Genomic DNA, 21,239 nt, shown 5'->3' with positions numbered 1-21,239 from the left:
AATTGAAACAGGAACAATTCAGTCAGACTACAAATATTCTATTCATCACAGTGACGCAATCTTATATGTTGTGACACCAATCTGACACTCCAAAGTAAATCTGAACAAGTTGCGACTATTTTGATTTCAAAAGTATTTGAATTTCTAGACATATAACGTTCAGGTACTAATATTAGCTGTTTGTTATGAACGAATAGTAAAGAAGCTATATAAAGTGTCAAAACAGCGCTTAGAATAACACTGGCCGAGGTCAGAAAAAATGTTAAAGACTTAGAAAAAGAGTTAACTTTCCTCTATGTTGGAGAAGGCTGTTTGAACTTTACTGCCAAAAACCACAAAGGGCTTTTTTTTTTCATCACAATCAAGAGAAGCCTTGCCTTGGTTTTTTTTTTGCTTAGGAAGCGTTTTGTTTTTGGTCATCAAGGCCTCCTTGGGGGATGTTAAAGCATCTAAAGATTACAAGTACATTTACCTCATCACCAGACAAACTTCCGGTTTGTTGGAGGTGCACATATTTTCAACTTCCAATTCATGGCTGCGGGAGAGGTACGTCGAATTCTTTTATTGTTCTCTTGATGGCTTGCGACATGGGTCCCTACTGCTCTGCTATACATGGGCCTGGAAGCACAGAAACTTATGCAAGTACAAAAGGTAGGCACACAATGACAGACTCTAAATAATGCTGTGATCAGGCACTCCCAGCCTTTATTAACTGCAAATAACTTGCTGGGAGCACTGCAGTCATAGACAGAATATTTTAGACAAATACTATTATGCTCTCCAATTATGAGTAGGCATAGAGTACCATTCGGGTGATATTTAAAAACTAATGGACCTGCTGTTGTCGATCTAAATAAGTTTTCACTACCAAAAGCTTGCAAAGACAATCGTTGAAACACTAGAATAGATTATGGGCTAAATATGCCAAGCAATGGTCTTTCTGATGCACTGGAAAATTGTAATATCGTAGTGCAACCTCGTCCTTTATATCTAGGTGCTAAGCAAAAATGAGCATGCCAAAGTTGCGCTGAAGGTAAAGCACTCGTTCTTTATACCGATCAAAATATATAGGTAACCATTTCATACATCAGTCATACAATATATGTATAATACTGCGGCCCACTGTGGCTTGTATCAGCAGAAGCCCAGCAGCCGAATTTGCCAACATCGTGAGGAATGAGCTTGTTTGCAAGACCGAACAAAAAAATGTGCTCTTTGCAAATGTCCCATCGTTCTAGATACTTGCGTGATGCAACTTTGCTGCATAATTTTGACACAGCGACTTTGTATATGTAGCAGAATGCTTTTCTTGCATTGTTATGAACTTATGCAACCTGCAGCGAATGAGGTAGAGGCAACAGATATGTGCAGAACTGAACGACTCGAGTTGATGTGAGGATTCGTGTGTGAACTCCGACAGTATATCACAGTCACAGTTTGTTTTTGTTTTCTTTATGCTATTTGGACCAACTCTGCCAGTAGTGGAAACAATACGATATATATAGCGTGTCACACAGGTACTTATGATCGTGATCAGGGCGTCTCAGCTAAACTCGACCTGGATTAGGCTGTAGAGCCCAGCGCAGCAGCGACAAACTTGTTTGCTCGCTAGCTCGAGCAAAACCGATATTACCGCTACGCGGTCCAAACAAATCCGGATCAAGTATGATGCAGCCGCCAGTCCAATCGCGAAATCATCGCGATCAGCCCTTATCGCACCTATAGGTGACCACATACAGCAAGTACCCATGTGACAGCGATCAGTAAAGCGCGTCAGTGCGCACCATCTCATTCAGAACTAACGTCTGCACAAATCAGCCAGCACTTACGTATCATCAATTCATAATACACTGCAATCCTACAAACTTACAAAACGCCGCAACACATTCACACACAACAACTATCACTCGTGCATAATCACATTGACGCAAGTTGTTGGTCATTCAACGCTACCGCTTGCACGAAACAGCTAGCGCTTACGCGTCACCATATTCGCCGTGAATGTGGTGATCATACTAACCACTGCACAGCACCAAAATAGAGGAAGCGCTGACTGCACCACACACAAAACTAACAAAACAGTCATCGCAAATATAGTCGATGTCCATGCACTGCTGGGTACCAAAGCGACCAGAGATTTTCCAGCATTTCGGTGCTAGGCTGTGCGCGGTCGCCAGAAAAGCACCTAGCGCTCCTGCGCTCGTAATAGTTCGCACCGCGACTCGCCATGGCGCTGCAGTCACCGGCTGTAGTTGGGAGGGATTGTAAAGGCGCCACCCAGCAAAAAGCGAATCGCCTGCAGTGTGCTGCTATCTATCAACGAAAGTAAAATTCGAGCGGCGCAGCATGGGCCAAAGTTGGAAATGTCAAATCGCCAGCCTGCGCTACTTTCCGCGTAGAATGAATGTTATGATATTCATGCACTACAAAAGCACTGATCAATGATATACGCAGACCATGGTGAGTTTCAACTGCAAAGGTCAGACGATAACATTTAACTATCCAACATGGCTACAGAAAATCACGCGAAAGTGATGAGTGTGCTCTGCGGGCTAAGATTGAACGCACGAGTTGTCACGTATCTTCACAAAAACTTCGCGTCTCGCAAGAACAAATCAAATTTATTACTTCATAAACGATCCTGTATATTTAATGCACGAACAAACAAAGTGGTTTGTGTTCGTTTCTTGCAAATGCATTAACACTAAAACTAGCGAAGTAAAACGAGGGAGCGTCTGCCTACTGAACATCCTCAAGAGTACGCTCTTGAGTATCTCTAGGTGGCGCGACAGTTCTTACAAATTGCGAATACAAAATAAACCTGCTTTCCTGCAAAAATCATCAAGGCACGATATGCCAAATTTTTTAAATTTATGTCTATGTTATTGTAATGATCTCCCTAATGATTTTTTTTTTGTGCTATGAAAAAACGCATTTCACAAAACATCCTAAGATCACTTCGATGCTGCATCATTTATTGTACAATTACTTCAAATGTCAAGTATCTATCTATCTATCTATCTATCTATCTATCTATCTATCTATCTATCTATCTATCTATCTATCTATCTATCTATCTATCTATGTATGCATGTATCTATCTATCTATCTATCTATCTATCTATCTATCTATCTATCTATCTATCTATCTATCTATCTATCTATCTATCTATCTATCTGTCTGTCTGTCTGTCTGTCTGTCTGTCTGTCTGTCTGTCTGTCTGTCTGTCTGTCAATCTGTCTGTCTGTCTATCTATCTATCTATCTATCAATCTACCTATCTATCTATCTATCTATCTATCTATCTATCTATCTATCTATCTGTCTGTCTGTCTGTCTGTCTGTCTGTCTGTCTAGCCACCTAGGCCCGGGAGCTCTCATCCCCCCCCTCCTCCAACTTTGGTCTATGCAAAACAACTAAGGGAGGGTAACGTAGTTTAGCTAATATCACTCTATCTAATCACAGGTGCTTGACAGCACGCATTTAACACACATGCGGAGGACATTTATTACATGAACGGCGCACATACATGCAAAAAATACTCACGCATACGCACATACGGCACACATTTGTTACACATACGCGCACAAAAATTGGGGGACCCTTAAGCTTCGCTTTTAAGGGCTGAACGCGATAGCGAAATTCAGCCCCTAATGCACCCTTCAACCGCTAAGTGAATACTTATTAATATGTTTTGTTACATACACACGCACGCACACAAACACGCACACAGTAGATTGCACCAGCGCGCGCCATCATTGCCGAATGGACTCGTTTTCGTGATGACACCTGTCGAACAAAATGCGTTATAGAGGCCCTCAAACACTTTTTCAAGTAATCATCAAATAAATTCACTAGAAGAGCTTATTGCCTCACGAATTCAACCGCTGCAAAATTATCAAGAATCCATCTAGTGCGAGTGGAGTTACAAAGGTTTGTCGCATGCTGCAAATGCAGTATCTCTTCTCTCATCCCGACGAAAGCGCTGGAAGCTAAGCAGGGAGGGGTGGCAGAGCCAAGAAACTACCGAGCCTCGTAGCCTTAAGCACCTCCTTTTCTTCGAACTCGTGGCTATTTCAATGTGATCACGCGCGCACGCGTGGACGAATCGTGGCCTCCTAGGGCTATTTCGGTAACTTGCTTTTTTGGTCACGGGCAATTTTTCGCTTATAACCAACGGAGCCCACGCCAGCGGCGGGTTTTCTGCGACACTGGCTACCTAACAGTATCGCGTTAAAATATACACACGGCACACATTTAGCACACAAACGGTGCACATATAATACAAATACGCGCACAAAATTTATTCCTTAAGGGCAAGTTTATCTCGCAATAAAGAAAAAAAAAACAGATTTAAATCGACCCAAAAACTGCCAAAACAGACTTTGTTACTTTTCACGCGATAGCATTAAAAATCTGACATCGTCAGCGATGAGCCCACGAATGTGAAGAACAAATATGAGTGTCACCGCAGGAATTGAGTCAAAGAATTCTGTGTGGCTATGAAGTATTCTACCTCTCAGCCACACCACTTCTTGAAACAGCTTTGTATAAAGACCTTGTGCAGGCGTAACGTGGGTGAAATATCACTTGTGGTTGCAAACCTGGCTATTCAATTTCGTAAACATTACGTATGTACCGCTATAATACAGCCGTCACGTCAAGTTAACGTCAAGTGTAGTGAAACGCCATCCACTCGAGCTGAAGTATGTAGCAGTGCTTAAGGCTGTCATTCTCGCGAGCACAATCGCGCCTTATCAGCTTACCACTTATGGCGGTGCAAATACGCGTGCTGCGTTTGGCATCGCTACGCACTTGTAAACAACCACGTGTAGTAAAGCTTTGTGAATATGCAACATATGTCTGCGCGTACAACACTTGTACATATCTCCGGCGTAATTTTGTAATGTAAAATTAAAACAATTACAACACAGTCGTCTTCCGTACATGCTTCATAACATCTCTCGTCACTCTATTATGTGGGATCTGCTGAATTGTTTTAACCCGAAAATGTTTAATGCCGGGTTCCACCAGAGCTCCACTGAAATGTTTTTGCAACGAATATAACGTAAACTGCATACACTGTACAGAAACAAAAACGAGAATAAATTTCCGTTAGTGGTGCGCCGAACCAATGACAATTCACTCCTCAACGCGCGACGGAAGCCGCTATACCATAACACGCACGTTTCCGGGCTTTTTACGGCAAGTATTTGCACCATGTACCGTTGGCGGTCCTCAGAGCTTGGCAAGTTCAACGCGTTATCGTCATCCGCATAGAGATGGCGTGAGGGTCGCGCGTTGTGCGCGCGCGCTCTAAAGGTGCACGCAGTGCACAAGCGCAGTAAGAATATATAGTGACAGTTGTTCGCACAGGCCTTGTGCACTTGTGGGTTCGTTTCATGCGTATTTCCTTCTATTTAAGCAGCGTGCTTTAAACACCAAGCTGTGGCAGGTGTTTTTGTGCCCCGCAGGTCGCGGGATTGAATCCCGGCTTCGGTGGCTGCAATTTCGGTGGAGGCGAAAATGCTGATCACACGGGCCTACGCCCGTGTGCTCAGATTTGAGTGCACGTTAAAAAACCCTAGGTGGCAAAAATTACCGGAGACCTCCACTACGGCGTCTCTGTTAATCATTTGGTGGTTTGGGACGCTGAACACCACATATCAATCAATCAATGTCTGTGTGCGCTCGTCCAGTGTGGAATCATTTAGAGAACGCTTTCTGCTTAAGGTGCGCGCTGCAAGTTTCGAACTGCTTTGCGTTCTTCGCGTGACATTGTAATTTGTTCTGTAGTATTTATTCCTTCGCCTTAGCGGCGCAATAAGGCCCAGTAAACGCTCAATTGCCTCTGTGAAGACGCGTTTCACTTTTGCGTTGTACTGATTCCTAAAGTCATTGTACTGAAGTCAATGTACTGACTCCTAAAGTCAAGGGGTCATGTTTTTTTTTAGTTTATTTCTTACTGCTATAACGTGTTCAATGCGCTGTATCCCCATTTTCGTATTCTGCCCTCAATATGCTTTCCTACTGCTAACCTATTTCTTTTATGCTATTGTGTTTGATTATACGGTAATTGAGCTACATATTTTTTGTTCCTTAGGTAGTTATACGTGACAAGCTTTTTCACATACGTAACTGTTTTTCCTCGTTTGCCGATGAGCTGTTGGGCCGGGCTCGTCATCCAGGCCACATTTGAGCTTTGACAGGCCTGTTCAATTGTAATAATGGAGAGGATTGGATTGGATAAACTTTTAATAATGGTAATATTTTATAATAATATTTTATTAATTTTAATAATTAATGGAGAGGACAGAAAGTATTAATATTTTTCTTATTATTTTCATTTAGACTTGTTCATAAGGTGGGTAAGAAGAGAAAAAGTGACGTTCTGATTACTAGAACTTTTATAACCTCTACTAACAAACCTCAAAAGCAAGTTCTCTGATATCGCACCATGTCTCGTAAATCATTAGTCTCCGAGATAGGCCGCTAAGCTGCAACGTATAAACAATATGAAGGTATGGTAGGCCTGAATATAGAAGAGCAGAAACAAAAACAAACCTATGTAATGGTAGCCATTGACATCGAGCTATTATGCTAAACTTTGTATTTCTTCATCGTCGGTTTTAACCTTGTGTAAAGTTCTTTGCTGAATTTTTTGGCTGTATTCGATAGTTGGCAGTTTCTCTATGCGTAAAAACGCTGTTTGCTTAAACACTAATTCACAAACTGTGCAAGTGCGATTGCACATTAAAGAAAACATGAAAGCCGAAAAAACCAACGTGTAATTTTTGTGGCAACAATTTTTCGTGGAGCCTCGTGTGATTTGCGTAATGAAGTTTCCATTAAGGGCAACAAAAATGAAGGGCAAAAATTAGTAGAATAGCTTGGACGCTGAAGAGATCGCCGCGCAGCGCCTGTGCTGCACTTTTCGCAAGTGCAGATATCTGTGGCCTCCTTGACAGCGGTACTAATCTGTTTGACGCTGGAAAGATACGGTCAGCTGTCTCTGAAGTACTTTGCACGTTGTTTGGAATCGATATGGCTGTCACGGTGACTTTTCTTCACCCATTATTCTCGGTAACGATAGCACTGTAAGCATGATATAGCAAAGGCGTGCGTCAGATATCTACAAGTACGCAGAGATAAGGATGCGTCAGCGTGCTGGTTTCGCCTTTCATGTCTATAGTTTCTCACCCAGACATGAAAAAGCATAGCGCCTTAGTTGTTTGCAAAACTCATGAATAATGACTAATTATTGCGGAGTATTGTGTGGCGGTGCAACAGCAGTGCAATCTATACTTTTCTAGCGTAGGTATTGTGGGATGCAATAGTTGCACGATCTTCAGATATTCTTTTCGGTTCAACTGCGCCTTCAAATCTCCGCAATTCAGCATACATCCCTCATTGAAGCTGAGATAAATTGCTCCGGTTTGTAAAGAGAGATTACATCACTAACGCAATGTTCGCGAGGTATTGATAAGCAACGCTCCCAAGCCTCCTCACTGACCACTGCCTCGAAAGAAGAAAAATGTTTCGTTTTTGTAAAAGAAAGCGTGTGGTAAGTTGCAAAATCTCACAATTGGAGCAAATTAAAGGAAATAAGGAGCTTCCTAGACTGGATGAATTAGTTTAAAAAGTTAAGGAGAACGCCCAGCTGACTTTCGCACATGAAGAAACTGATTGACATTGCATGCCTTGTCACTTGGGTCATTAATAAACTGAACACGACCTACAACGCCATCAGTAGTGCAGTGCATTCATTTATATCTGTCCTTCATTCCTGTGAGCAGTTTTTCTTTAGTTTTTCTACTGGTATATATGTGACAAGTGTACATTATACGAACGTAGCACGCGTGCTAAGGCTTGAGCAGTTGCGGTCACATATAGCAGCCCGTCTACAATGAGTGATGTGGTGGAGGCACCAGTATGCGGGCACGATAACTGGCATTACACTGAAATCAGCAAAATACTTTAACGTTTTTTTCTTTGGTGTTTGGTGGGCGTATTCTTTTTACCTTTTACCATGGGCATAGAATGGCGTGCTAGAACATCCAGTATTTCCACTAAGGTACCTCCAGCATTTCTAACCTTAAGTGATTTTGGGCGAAGATTTATGAAGCCTGGCGCCTTCACATAACATAACCTGACGTCTCTCTGCCATAGGCGAAAGCATGCCGTTACAGAAATCCGTGTCTAATACAGAAAACCAATGCTCCGTGATTTTCTTAGTAACTCCTAAAGTATGCAATGCATATAATCAGGGCACCGGACCTAAAGAGGCCTTAGTATTGTCTGAAATATGGGCTCAACAGTTTCTGAAACAGTCCACTTTTTCATTTGGGTGTCCAAACTCACACTCTGTAAACGATTTTGTAGGTTGCTGCTCCACAGTGGGCATTGTAGCGGCCTGCGTAGTAGTCATGTTGCCGGCGGATCGATAAGCGTGTGAGCTGCCTAGCTGATCACGTCGGCGCCCGCGTCAGTGGCGTCCCATTCATGTGACCACATCGAATCCAGCATTGTCGGTCGCTCCTGTACGAGAACCAGGCTCAATCGAATCTTGCGAGTTGCTTCTTGTTTAGCTGCATTGTATTCGAACGTGACATAGGACACGATTTTGTATGAATTTCGATTGTTACAGAAATGAATGCACGTTTATGTACAATTGCCCATAAACGTTTACAGACCACGCGAGTGAGTGGCCGAAAGCCTCTTCGCGACATTTTCGCCCCGTCCGCGGTAATTGAAAGCACGGCTGCGCCCGAGGCTCATCCCTCCCGTAATCTGTTGCCCGTCTGTTTTCTGACTGGGTAAAATCATTTTCACAATTATCTTTTTATCGCAACGCCCTTTTTGACATAAGCGTCTCCTTTATTCCACCACAAGAGCAATTTATGAACATAAGTGTTATCACACACTCTTAAAAAAAATGGAGTGACGTACTCTCTATTTAGGGAGGAACGGCGATATCCCCAATGTTCGTCTTCAAATAGAGAAACGTTGCTCCCTCATCCACGGAGAAACACGTTTCTCCTTATGAAAATCAACATGGCTGCCCCCCGACGAAGCGAGCAGGCTTAGCAAATGCAACGATTCTCGACTGGTAAGGAGTACACGGCACTGAAAGTTACAAAAAACGGTCCCGCTGAGCTTGATATTGAACGAAATTGTTATAAAAACAAGCAGATGAACCTGTGGCGGTGAACACATCGCGAAAGAGAACGATGGAGCAAGCACGTTTCGTTCGGTCAGCGAAGCCACGTTCACTCCGAAAGACACGGTTTCTGCAGAGCCCTCACCTGAAGAGTGCATGCTAGGCTTGTTGTATTTATTTCTCGCAGATTCACATAGTGTAGCGACGTTATCCATGCGCTTACGGGTCCGCAGGTCACGAGATGTGCCTCCAAACCGTACACTCGATCGCAGCGAAACCATTCCGAATCCGTAGTGCAGCTTTGATAGATAGATGTTCAACGATATATAAAAGGCTGGAGGTGTGAGAGCGTCAAAGCAATGAAATAGGTGGTAGGTAGCGCCATCTGGAGGGATTGATCAAAGTTAAAAAAAAAAGTTGACTGCCTCGACGTTTGTTGTTATTACCCACTATCACGGCTTCCTTGCGGATATTTTTACGCATCAACCCATTCAAGACTACTTACGGACACCGAAAGCCTATGATGTGCTGATGCAATCTAGATAGCTACACATGCACACATGGTCACATAGTACACAAATAGTACGCAACAAGTACACTAGCGTATACGCTAACAGGTACGCAACAAGAGCACAATCAACCATTCAAAACCAACGGCTCACACCTCGACGTGTTTACTCACACTCTACTGTGAAAGCGCGCCAGCTTATATAGCGATGAATTTCAACTGACCTGAGTGGCACAGGTTACAAGTAGGTTTTCTTACACTTTTTTTCATGTTTTTTATCAATACCACAACATGCGCACACGTAAATATATTGTATCTGATGCTTAGGTAAACCTTAGTTAATCAATGGTTGCACAGTAATGAACGGAATAATTACTAGAGCTTATCAGGTTTTCACGAAGGCGGATGCCCCAAGCCGTGCTTAGAATGCCCACGGCAATTCGAACGCTGCGCCATCAGTCAACCACTGCCACAGTTACTTTTTTTTTTTTTGAAGCCTCTGAGAGTGCAAACACTTGCCACGCGTTAGCCATTTCGGAGGTCACGTTTTTTTTTCTTCTTACTTGGAGAGGGCGCAGCATGCAGGCCAAACTTTGTCTTCGTCGTGGTAGGTGTTCTGCGGTCACGTCGACCTCGTTTAGTTGTTTCGTCTTAACGTTTGCTTATATTCTTTTTACGTGCGTACCACAAGTGTGGCCGTTAGCCATGGATATAGTACACCACTAGCCCTTCAATGACTATGTTTTAATGCGGTAACGACCGTCCTAGCAGTGTATACGTACGTTACAACACGGGTCTTGCGAGATAAATAAGCGATGACCTCGCATCCGACGGTATTTTTTCGTGAGCCATGACAGTGGCTGTTGGCGTCGCGGGAGCTTTCATACTTGAGTGGAGGAACTATCGCTGCAGTGCGCAAGTTTACTATAACTTTATAGAATGTTGTGCCTGCATACTTTTCTGCTTCAGATGCCTCTCGCGATTCGCCTCGCGTGTCAACTTGCAATCATAGTGCGTGCCACAATTTTGTTGTTATCGCTGTGGCTGTGGTGGTTATTACTCTGGATTCGGAATACTCTTTTCACAAAGGTTAGTGAGCGTTAGTACTTACTTGCTGTGCACAGCTGCTACTAGAAGTGCATTTTGTGTTGAGTTTCTCACGACAAAGGAGAATCATGGACGAGAAAGACATACTGCTCGCGTGCATAATTCCTTCCTACTTCTCAGTGCTGGCATGGGCAATTCAAAACGAATGCAATTGAGAATTTGGTTTAACCTACAGAAGTCATTGGTTCACTTTTCACAAACGTTTAGTTATGATGATGTTTAAAATGTTTCTGATGGTTTTAATCTAGTCTGGCGAATAAACGCTCGGTGAAACTTCGCAGCCTGTTTCCCTTTGTGCTTTCACCTGCCGGGGTAGCATAGCCTTATTGGGCGTCGTGTGACTATGCTGATGGACGCAGGTACGACTTCCGGCCACGGCGGCCGTATTCGAATGGGGGTAAACTGCAAATAACATCCATATGGTGGTAGTGGCACGTATAACTCTATCAATTGTATATGATCGTACTTTCACGCATGGACTGTAGAGTGGTATCAGGTTTCCTACACTATTGAAAAAATAAGTGTGATGCTTTTTTACGCGCCTCGTTAAATTCATGAGTGCTGTTGGTGCCGTGCGAAACTAAAAATGCGCGGGCTTACCAAGTATGTCGACACCGAAAAAAATCATTATTTTTTTTTACACTCTAAGGTAATCGATAAAGCAAGACTGCTTGGGAAGCAGAGCTCCTTGTATTCGTGACAAATTGGTAGTATGAAACAACACGAGAAACACATGGAAGTGTGCCGAGCATCGTGCGAGTGCCTGACGATGATAAAATAAAAGAGAGGCTTTTACTCTATACCAATAAAACAAAAGAAAACGTCATTCCTGCATTGCATACAACAATCTTAGGTTAAAGCAATCACTCGCGACTGGCCGCGGGCGGCTATAGGCTTGGCGTGCGCATGCGCGCGAGCAAGACCTCCGTGATTGAGGAGTAACTTGAACGCTGAAGGAGAAACGTTGCTCCTTTGGTCCTTGCCGCGAGAGGGCGCGACAGGTAAAGCGCCCGAAAGGGAGGAAGTCGCTGCGCCGAAGGAGGAACGGAGCCCGTTTCTCCATTCTCGCTCCCTTTTTTTTTTAGAGCAGTAGAAATCTTTATCACAAAGTTATACCTAGCCAACGGAACGCCGTTCGAGGCACGACGGGATAGCGTTGATCTTTATATGAAAATAGAAATATGACGGTCATGCTGCAAATAAGCGCTTTGCGTGAAAACTGGGAACAGTCCGGTACGTGGTAGCAGAAAACTGAAAAGCCAGTGAATAAAGAGAGCCGTGTCTGGCCTAGCACTGTAAACTACGGTAGATGGCACACCGCTAGGTGACGCGGGCAGGCAGTTTGGCACGTTCTTGCGTGGTCCGAAAACTTTTGTAGTTAACCCTATATCAATAGCATGCCTTAAACCGTCTCGTTGATGCGCTCTGTTAGCCTATTCGTTTGCGGGTGTTTGGCTGTGATAATACGGCGAATCGTTCCGCTTATCATCAGGGCGTAGTCTAAAACAGCTGCCGTGAATGCTTTACCGCGGTCTGTTATCATGATGGTCGGGGCACCGTGGTACAGTACAGTATTTTCTATGAAAAATATGACCACCTCTACTGCTGCGCTGCTTTTGATATAGTCTTTGTTTTTGCACACCTGGTCAGATAATCTGTTGCTGAGGTAGAAGCAGGGAGTGCACCAAAAATATTGATTCCAATATGCTTCAATAATGACTCATGCGACCTGAACAGGTTTCAACTGGCCGGCTGGTTTCATCGGAAGTGACTTGCGTCGAACAAGTACGAATGTGGTGCGTCACGGCTATTGTAAGTCGTTGCCAGTAGTATCGCTGCTGAACTCTTGCCAATGTGCACGTCTAGCCTAAGTGGCCAGAATTCACCTCTTTGTGACATGCTAGGAGCACTTGCGTACGACGGGCTGCAGGAGTAATGAGAATATGGGGAGCTTCGATGGATGAAAAGTTTGATTTCTCTAAAGGACGCCGTTGAGTAAGCAAAACGACTATTATACCCTTGCAAGAACTATGGGGGAACATTGAGAACGCCCATCAACATAATTAGTTGAATGAAGCAACTCAGGGTCGCCACGTTGTGGTCGGACAATGGTGGACGTGTCTAAAACACCAAGAAAGTAGGCAGTGCCATCCTCGTCAGATAGATAGTCCGACTATATTCGTTATCGAGACAGACAGACGGCACCTTACGTATTTGGGTGAACTACAGGAAGTTCAATCAAGTGACTAAGAAAGATGCGTACCCGCTTCTAAGCATCGCTCACTCCCTCGATAAGCTTCGGCACGCTCGCTACTTTTCTTCAAAGGACCTGAGAAGCGGATATTGCCGAATAGAGGTAGACCCAAGAGATAGGGGGAAAAGACGCTCTTATGACGCCATATGGTGTATATGAATTTAAAGTCCTGCCCTTTTGTTTACGCTCAGCGCCGGCTACATTTCAATGATTCATGTACACCGTACTTTCTAGGTTGAATTAAAAACGGGGTTAGTTTATCTGAACGACATCATAATGTTTTGATTTATATGTGGGGCTTAAGTTCTCAAAACCACTATATGATTATGAGAGATGCCGTAGTGGAGGGCTCCGGAAATTTCGACAAACTGGGGTTCTTTAACGAGCACCCGAATCTGAGCACGCGGGCCAACATCATAGTGTTTTCCGTAACTCTTGACGAACGTGCCAAAATGCAAGACGTGTACAAGCCGTACGGTCTGCGGGCCTGGCACTGAAAAATAGAAGTGCCATTTTCGTTTGGCAGGCGTTCGAGCCGATCCCGAAAACTTGTGGCCGTTGCGCTGTTCTCGGTACCGTCCAAAATGAAGGCAGGTACTTTCTGTGCTTTTGCGCATTTTAACGATGGTTTATCGCATACTTCGCACGGACTGCGTCACCGTTAACTGACCTCACAAGAAACTATGCTACCTTTTAGTGGGACGACGAACAGAAAACTTCGTTTAATGACCTCCGCAAACGTCTTAATACACACCAGTGCTTGCCTACTTCGACGAGAAAGCCCCGAAGATGCTGAACAATGATGCCAGCAATGTAGGCCTCGAAGCTGTGCTTATGCAGTGCCAAGTAGAAGAGGAAAGAGTAATCGCGTACGTATACGCTGAAAGCGGATACGTGCTCAAGCCTAATATTTAAGCACCGAACAAGTTTCAACCGTACTTTATCACTGCCCCTCGAAGTTTTTAGTGACCATCATTGGCTCTATTGGTTGACTAATCTTAAAGTTCCCACCAATTGATTGGCCCGCTGCGGTTCGAGGCTACAACATGTTGCTATGACAGTCATAAACAAGTCGGGGAAACAAAAATATTGAGGGAGTGAAATCAAATAATGTAATGAATGATGTTCAAATATGCGGTAAAAAGCGCAAACGGTTTATATTACGGCTGCAGGGTGCTCATGATGCTAGGTAAAGGTACGCCTACGTGTTAGTAACACCCGCGCTTCGCGCATAGTTAGACATAATGACGGGTGTCGAGTTGTTCTGAATCATTTCAAGTTAGTAATTATGGTTATCATGGAAAGAGTCCCTAAGTGAGGTGGTGTATTCCATCTTTGATGAATTGGTGCTGTATGCGGAAAACTATTCATACCTAGTGGAGTATACGTGCAAAAGGTTTTCTGCAAGGAAACCGAGTGTTTTGTTTGCGCCATTGATCACGGTTTCAAAATGTTCATTTTAGATCAGTTTACACGATTTAGTTATGCCAATAATATTGTATGATCCTACTACTTTTATATGATCTACTTTAAGAATATAGGAAGCACATGTTACACTGAATTGCACGCATGACTTCGCATTTTTTAGAGTTTATTTCCGCGCACCAAAACAATATAGTGTCCAGATATGATTGTAAAATAGTGAAGCCGCTTGGGCTGGTTATTTCCCAACATATTACACAGTATAGTCTGCAAGCAAAATAGTATATGGGACAAAAGCACAAAAAGGGAAGTCACTAATGCAAATTTAACAAAAAAGAGGGGATTGCCCAGCATACCCTTTTTAGTGCACCTCAGGAAACAGGGCTCGAAAGAGAGTCAATACTATAGGCAGAGACAAAAAAAAGCATTGAATGAGTGCAAGCAGTTTGAAATACAAATATATTGCCTCTGAAATACAAAAGCAACTTATGATGCACTCTGTCAAAGGCTTTGAAAAAAATCGTTCACTAGGGAAGAACGAAGACGGCGTGAAGATAGTTAGGAAAACATACAAGTTGTATTTCACACGAGAATGTCTTGCGGAACTCATGTTGTGAGAATGAAAAAAAGAAACTCGATTCAAGAAAAAATGCGATATTTGAAAACAAAATGCGTATTTATTTTACATAGGAAGTTATTATTAGAAATAGAGAGGCAATTTCGAAGCGAGTGCCTGTTATCATACTTGTTAACACAACTGTACTCCTGATCTTTAAATCACTGCAGAGAAGGAAGCTCTTAAAAATTTTCCCCAAAAAATTGATGAATAGCGTGATGTGTTTATTAGAAGCCCCGGAGAGGTCAAATCCCACCCAGGTGAGCACGATGCTTCTAGACTTTTAATATTTATGACCAACACACCGTTATCATTATTAATGAGCGACATGAGAACTAGATCAAAAAGGCTTAATGAGTGGAGCGGTTTCGTTAGTAGTTGAGGAAAAGGCCCGTACAAATACTCTACCGCACTTGCGCACTGCATATCAGGTAAACCCTGCCCAGCAGACTCAACAAGACGGATTATGTTGTCACTTCTTGGAGTGAACACGCACTGCTATTTTTATATCTTTTCCATCAGTCGTCAGTATCAAAGGTAGCGTCTTGCTTAAATGTTTTTTTGGTTATTTGCGACACCAATGCATCTGCCAGAAACGTTTTCGGCAACGTTTATACCATGGCACATCACCAGGATTGCTGCAACTAAGTTTGAAAGCTGCACCGTTATATGAACCTTGTATATTAGGAGGGCGCTCTGAGCAAGTATGATGCTAAGTAATTGCTAATTAGATAAATAATTTAGATACAGAAATTATTTTCGCACGGAGCAGCCGTTGTTGACACAAACGTGACGTCAGGCCGCAGTGTCAGTTCTGGTGACTTCACACGACATAATGGCTAATAGTGTTGACGTCCGGTACCGAGCAGTTGGACGTGCCATCAAGCTGCCATGAAGTGCTTGGCGATTCAGTCATCATAACGACGGCGAAAACAACAGCATACGCAACAGGTGCCATGAAGTGCTTATTCATTCACTCACGACAACGTATTCGAGAACAAGTAAACTTAATTATGATACTCGCCAACCTCTTACTGATGCTATACTATTCTGCTGTGTTGCCCAGGAAATTCTTGTGTATAAGAAACCCCAGCCCAGTCCCTTTCTCTCAACTAATCCATGATAGCAGGGGACGTCTTCGTTCTTCATCACTATATAAGCCTCACTTGTCTTCCTAACTTCACTGAGTCCTATCAGATCTCATTTAGCACCCTCTAATTCATCGAATAGCACAGCTAGACTATCCTCACTCGATAGCGTTCTAGCGTTGAACGTATCCAAGCTAAGATTCCAATGGCAGCGTGCCCGGACTCAGGGAATCTGAACAGCCTCCACCGTGTCGCAGGTCTGACCGCCGCCTTGGACAGTTGCTTCGTAACCTTTGGGACTAAGGGCGAAGGGTTGATTACGGTAGTCATGGGAGGTTGTGGCCAGGTATTGCACCAGGGTGGCTAATAGGGGCGAATAAGATATATATATATATATATATATATATATATATATATATATATATATATATATATATATATATATATATATATATGGTGGTTGCGTGGTGGTTGACTAGCCGTAGCGTTGGAAAGAGTCAAGTAGATCCTCCGTGAGCGGTCATAACGTGGTTTATTTCGACGTTTCGGCGTAAAGTCTGGTCTTCATGAGGATTTAGGGTTCAGTTAGTTGGTGGTCAGCTTTATACAATCTTAAATCAGAGGGAGAGAGAGAGAAAGAGCACGAAAAGGAAAAGAAAAAAAGAAGAAAAAATGAAAAAGAAAAAAAGAAAAAAAAGAATATAAGGTGGACTTGCCCGGGCGCCCCTTTCATTCTTCCATCCCCTATATCGCTCTCCCTTTTCTCCTTTTTACCTTTAGGATGTCTGCGGTCTGTGTATCCTTCCTTTCACTAACTCAGTGTTCCCGACCAGATGGCACCTCCTGGCTCTGGCGGTTCGGTGTAGAGGAAAGAGAGCTTCTTAGGAAGTTTAAGCCTTTAACTACTAAGCGCCCCGTCGACATCTCGTCGTAGAAAGAGGGGCGCCGCGTATTACCGCAAAGGCGGGCGAGCGGGTGCAATGACAATTCTTGCCCGCTTCTGGATTACGCGTTCAATAGGGGCCTCCCGTCTGTGCACAGGGTTGCTGTGGGGATTTTTGGCACAATTGATTGGATAGTGAGGTAAAACCAGAAACAGGCGACAGCTGCACTTAAGACGAGTGGCTACACTAGAAATTATTTTGAGTTGTCCAGTGTCTTTCACAGCTGCATGCAGTGCCGTGCACTCATTTATTTTTTCATTATTGCCATTATTGTTTTCTAATACTTTAATTGCTGCAATTGTATACCCAGATTCTCATTTATTCCTGAGGGTGTTAAATCGGTGGATAAGGTATGACTCTCGTTGTTAACGTTCTCGGTTTGATTTAAATCCCGTCTCTAAGACGTTACTGATAGTTTGTCGAATGCATGGTCGGGAAGATTGAGATGCTTTGATAGGGGTAGGTTTGGGGCTATTTCGCATGGGCTCTGTGATTATTGAAGCGAATCCTAAATGATGTTTCTGTTTGTCCGATGTACTGCATACTGCACACGTTGCATTCGAGTAGGTATACCACATTAGAGGAATTGCATGTTAGGTTTCCTCGTATGTTAATATAAAACTTCGATTGTGTGCTGGTTCTTGTGTTTGTTTCTCGCATCGCTTTACATACAAGACATCGTGACTTTAAACAAGGTTTGCCTGAATTATTAGGGGGTGAGGTATTGATTTGAGAGTGAACAAGTGTGTGTCTGAGGTTGCGTGGTCGTCGGTAAACGACCCCAGGAGCGGATGGGAATGCGTGTTTCAGACGTTCACTTCGTTCCAGAATGTTGTAATGTCGTTTAAAGATTTTGTTTACATTGGGGAAATTTGTGCTGTAAGTTAAGCAGAGGTTTGTTCGTTGTGAGTGTATAATATATATATATATATATATATATATATATACACGTTGCTACACTGATCATGGGGTATGTACATAAACTACAGCGATCAGTGTTTTACCCCGTTTTCGCGATTCACGAGATAGGCGATAATCACCATGCACCCTTTAACGCACGAACTCGTGCATTGGCGAAGTTTCTCAGAAAAATAAATTGAAAAATACCGGCAGTCCTAGATGAAATTGAATTTTCCCAATAGTATATTTTCAACAAAGAACAAAGCAAAAGTACGCTACTGCTTTAGGTATACATTGCGGCAAAGTCATAAAGTCATGTTTCCCGCACCTTCCCTTTCCCTCTACGTACCGTGCGCTAACACATCCAACCTTGACGATGCAGCCAAAACATGACTAACGCCGAGTTTCCGCCATCTTGGAAGATCGAAATATAAATCTCAGAAACTTCAAGCGCGAACTATGACAGGTTCAGAGAGAGAGAGAGAGAGCGACAACACATTCCCTCCGTCTTTGTTTTCTGTCACACTTCGCGCGTTTTTAAGATGTAGATATACCACGTGGGTTATCTTTTGGTCTTACTTCACATATGTATGAAATGACTAGTGCTGAGAAGCATATACGAAGCGAAAATGCGGTTTTTGTATAACAGCAGGCAAGTGGGAGCTGTGACACAGTGTAATACTTCACAAACACTTCGCGTACATTCGCTAGGCACTCAGAGCATAAATAACTTTAGTGGTAAACCGGATGGAAAGCCGACTGTGGGTCTAATACAGTGAGAGTGCGTTAATTTAAACTTAAGGGACACTAAAGAATGGTTCGAAATAAGCTGAGTATGATTTAGGGGGCATTCGCTAAAATGTACTAACATTGCACTGAACTCCACGGCCAGAACCCAAATAAGCTACCTCTAGATTCGATATCGCAAACTATACGCTACTACACGTTAATTTACAAGTACTGCTGTCCCATGCCTCTTCCTGCAATGTCCCAGGCATGGGACAGCAGTACTTGTAAATAAATAAATAAACAAAATCACATGTGATTTCGTTGATTAAGTTCATTGAGCGTTTCACAGTGAGCAGCAATATTTGATCAGGCAATGATACGCCAGAAACAAGCACCGGCATGCACTCAAGTGAGTTTTGCAATATATGACGCTGTTTATACTACAGCATACGTTTATTTCTACGGTAGAGATAACGCAGACAAAATTAAAAGTCATCGGGGTATCCCCTGTATCTTATTTGGACCAGAATAGGGTTAATTAGACAACAACAATCAATAGTTTCTATTAGCTAGTGCTTATCCCGTCGCGACACCCTAAGCGTCGTTTGTATCTTTGGCTTGTACTAAAACTCTGACGCAGCGTCAGAAATTACATTTGCTGAGAAATGGTGCTGTTCATCGTTTTGCATCTCTAGTTTATTTAGTTTGATTTGGTTTTACCACATACCGTGGTAACTCTGAGCTGACTTCTGCATGCCACGATCAAAACCTGTGACTCCCAGTTCGAATTAAGCGTAATGAATACCAGTTTGTTCGAATTATCCGGAATGTTCCCCAATAGGGCTGTGCCGGAACATATACCTGTGTTGGAGCCAGGACATCAGCTTGATATAATGGAAAGTTCGAATTAGGTGAGTTTGAATTCACGGGTTTTTACTATATTCAGAAAACTATGTGCAAGAACACTTCCGTCACCACAAGCCGCACATAATCGCAATAGTTACTAAAGAGAAACAACTCTAATGGGAGAACAAGGCGCGTAATGCATTAAAGCGCTTATGTCAAATGCACATAGTTCTCTCAAGCTTGGACAACTATACGTTCGGATACACACTTTCATGCCGCTGTAACCGCATCACACGCTCGTGGGCCCCTTCATCTCCTTAGGCCAGAGGAGCTCGGCGCCGGATCCATTGATCTTGCGTGCGAACTTGCTCTCCAGTCTCTCGTTCTGGTCTTCAGTGAGATAGTTGCGCCAGTCACCCACTCGACCGCGGCGGATAAAACCGGGCATGTTCTCCGGTCTGGTACTGGCCCACTGCTCGGGGCGTTGCGCTTTCATAGCGTCGAAGCTTGCTGCGGCAACGAGTGAGCCCATGTCTGGAGACTTCCAGTCACTGGGAAAGCACGGCCTCACATGTTCTACGAGTTTTCCGACCTCTTGAAGGGTGCGCTCCATCAAGTTTTCGTAAGTGAGCAAAAGCACGTTCTCCTTGTCCCGATGTCGCCAAAGTGATAACAGGTGGTCATGATAGTCGGCAGAGTCCACTTCTCCTTCTATGAAGGCCTCAAAGAAGTCGTCGAAGCTGCCGTCTGTGAAGTGATAGTACTTTTCAAAGCCGCGTACATGGTGATAGAGGGACACGCACACGTCCTTTGGATTTCGCAGAACGCAGACGTAACGGGGCTCGGAGCGCCAGGGCATCACGTCAAAAGAAAGGTGCGTTTTGATGGGCCTCGGCGAACGCTCCAAAGAGTCAAGCAGTTGGAGGCCCCCTTTCTCCAGGAAGGGAGCGAAGCTGTCGAGTCGGCGTCCCGGAGGCACTGGTTTCATGTCGTGGACGAGCAGGTAGAGCATGTATTGAACCCACGTGGTGCCTGACTTGGGGTACGTCATGAGCAGTATATCGCTGGAGCGGGGCTTGAAGTTGCAGGCAGCTTCAAACTCTGACCAGTCGAAACCGTCTCGAGGGAAGACCCAGCCCGTGGCATCGTGACGCTTATACGTTGGTCGTCGATTCTCCATTATAGCTAAGCAGGAATGTTTCCTTTCTTACGGCGTTTGCTTATCGGTACTGCCGCGCGCTGCCTCTTCGGCGAGCGCCTGATATTATGTCTACCCTGACTCTCGACACGGCCTTGCGAGACGAGAGACAAGCGGATCTGTGTGGACGCCGTCTCTAATTGCAGCAATGAAGACACTTCCCGTCGGAGGCCCAGTTGGCGATAGCGGAGAGGGGGTGCAATGCGTTGCTTGCCTTCCAAGGCATCGCCAAAATCAAAAACGCAGTTGCTTTAGCGCAACCTTAAGCGCCATCTATTAGCGCTGACAAGAAACTGTGGGCGCGTTTGTTGCATACGCATCGCTAGTCGTCGCTGCAGCGCGTGACGCTCAAGGTTGTGTGGCTTCGCAGACGTGACAGAAGGGTAATGAAATGTTTTACGTCGTGACGCTTGTATTGCAGCTCTCATTTACAGCTTCCTTTGATATGTTCGTGCGTTTTCTTAAT

At 43.9% G+C, this 21,239-nt stretch overlaps 1 protein-coding gene across 1 annotated transcript; it reads right to left on the bottom strand.

Moving 5' to 3' along the window:
• Positions 1–16,669: 16,669 nt before the first annotated feature.
• LOC119160841 (sulfotransferase ssu-1) lies at positions 16,670–20,980 on the bottom strand. The gene has a single exon (XM_037413096.2). The coding sequence runs from the start codon at positions 20,753–20,755 to the stop codon at positions 19,865–19,867; it is 891 nt and encodes a 296-aa protein (XP_037268993.1). The 5' UTR covers positions 20,756–20,980; the 3' UTR covers positions 16,670–19,864.
• Positions 20,981–21,239: the final 259 nt, after the last annotated feature.

This window comes from Rhipicephalus microplus, chromosome X (genome assembly GCF_043290135.1).
Source record: "Rhipicephalus microplus isolate Deutch F79 chromosome X, USDA_Rmic, whole genome shotgun sequence".
In the NCBI taxonomy this organism is placed as follows: Eukaryota; Metazoa; Arthropoda; class Arachnida; order Ixodida; family Ixodidae; genus Rhipicephalus; species Rhipicephalus microplus.
The sequence above is the reverse complement of the archived record's forward strand: the minus strand, read 5'-3'. Positions and strand labels throughout refer to the sequence as shown.

Coding starts and splice junctions, on each gene's coding strand:
- LOC119160841 (XM_037413096.2), bottom strand. CDS start 20,755: ATGGAGAATCGACGACCAACGTATAAGCGTCACGATGCCACGGGCTGG.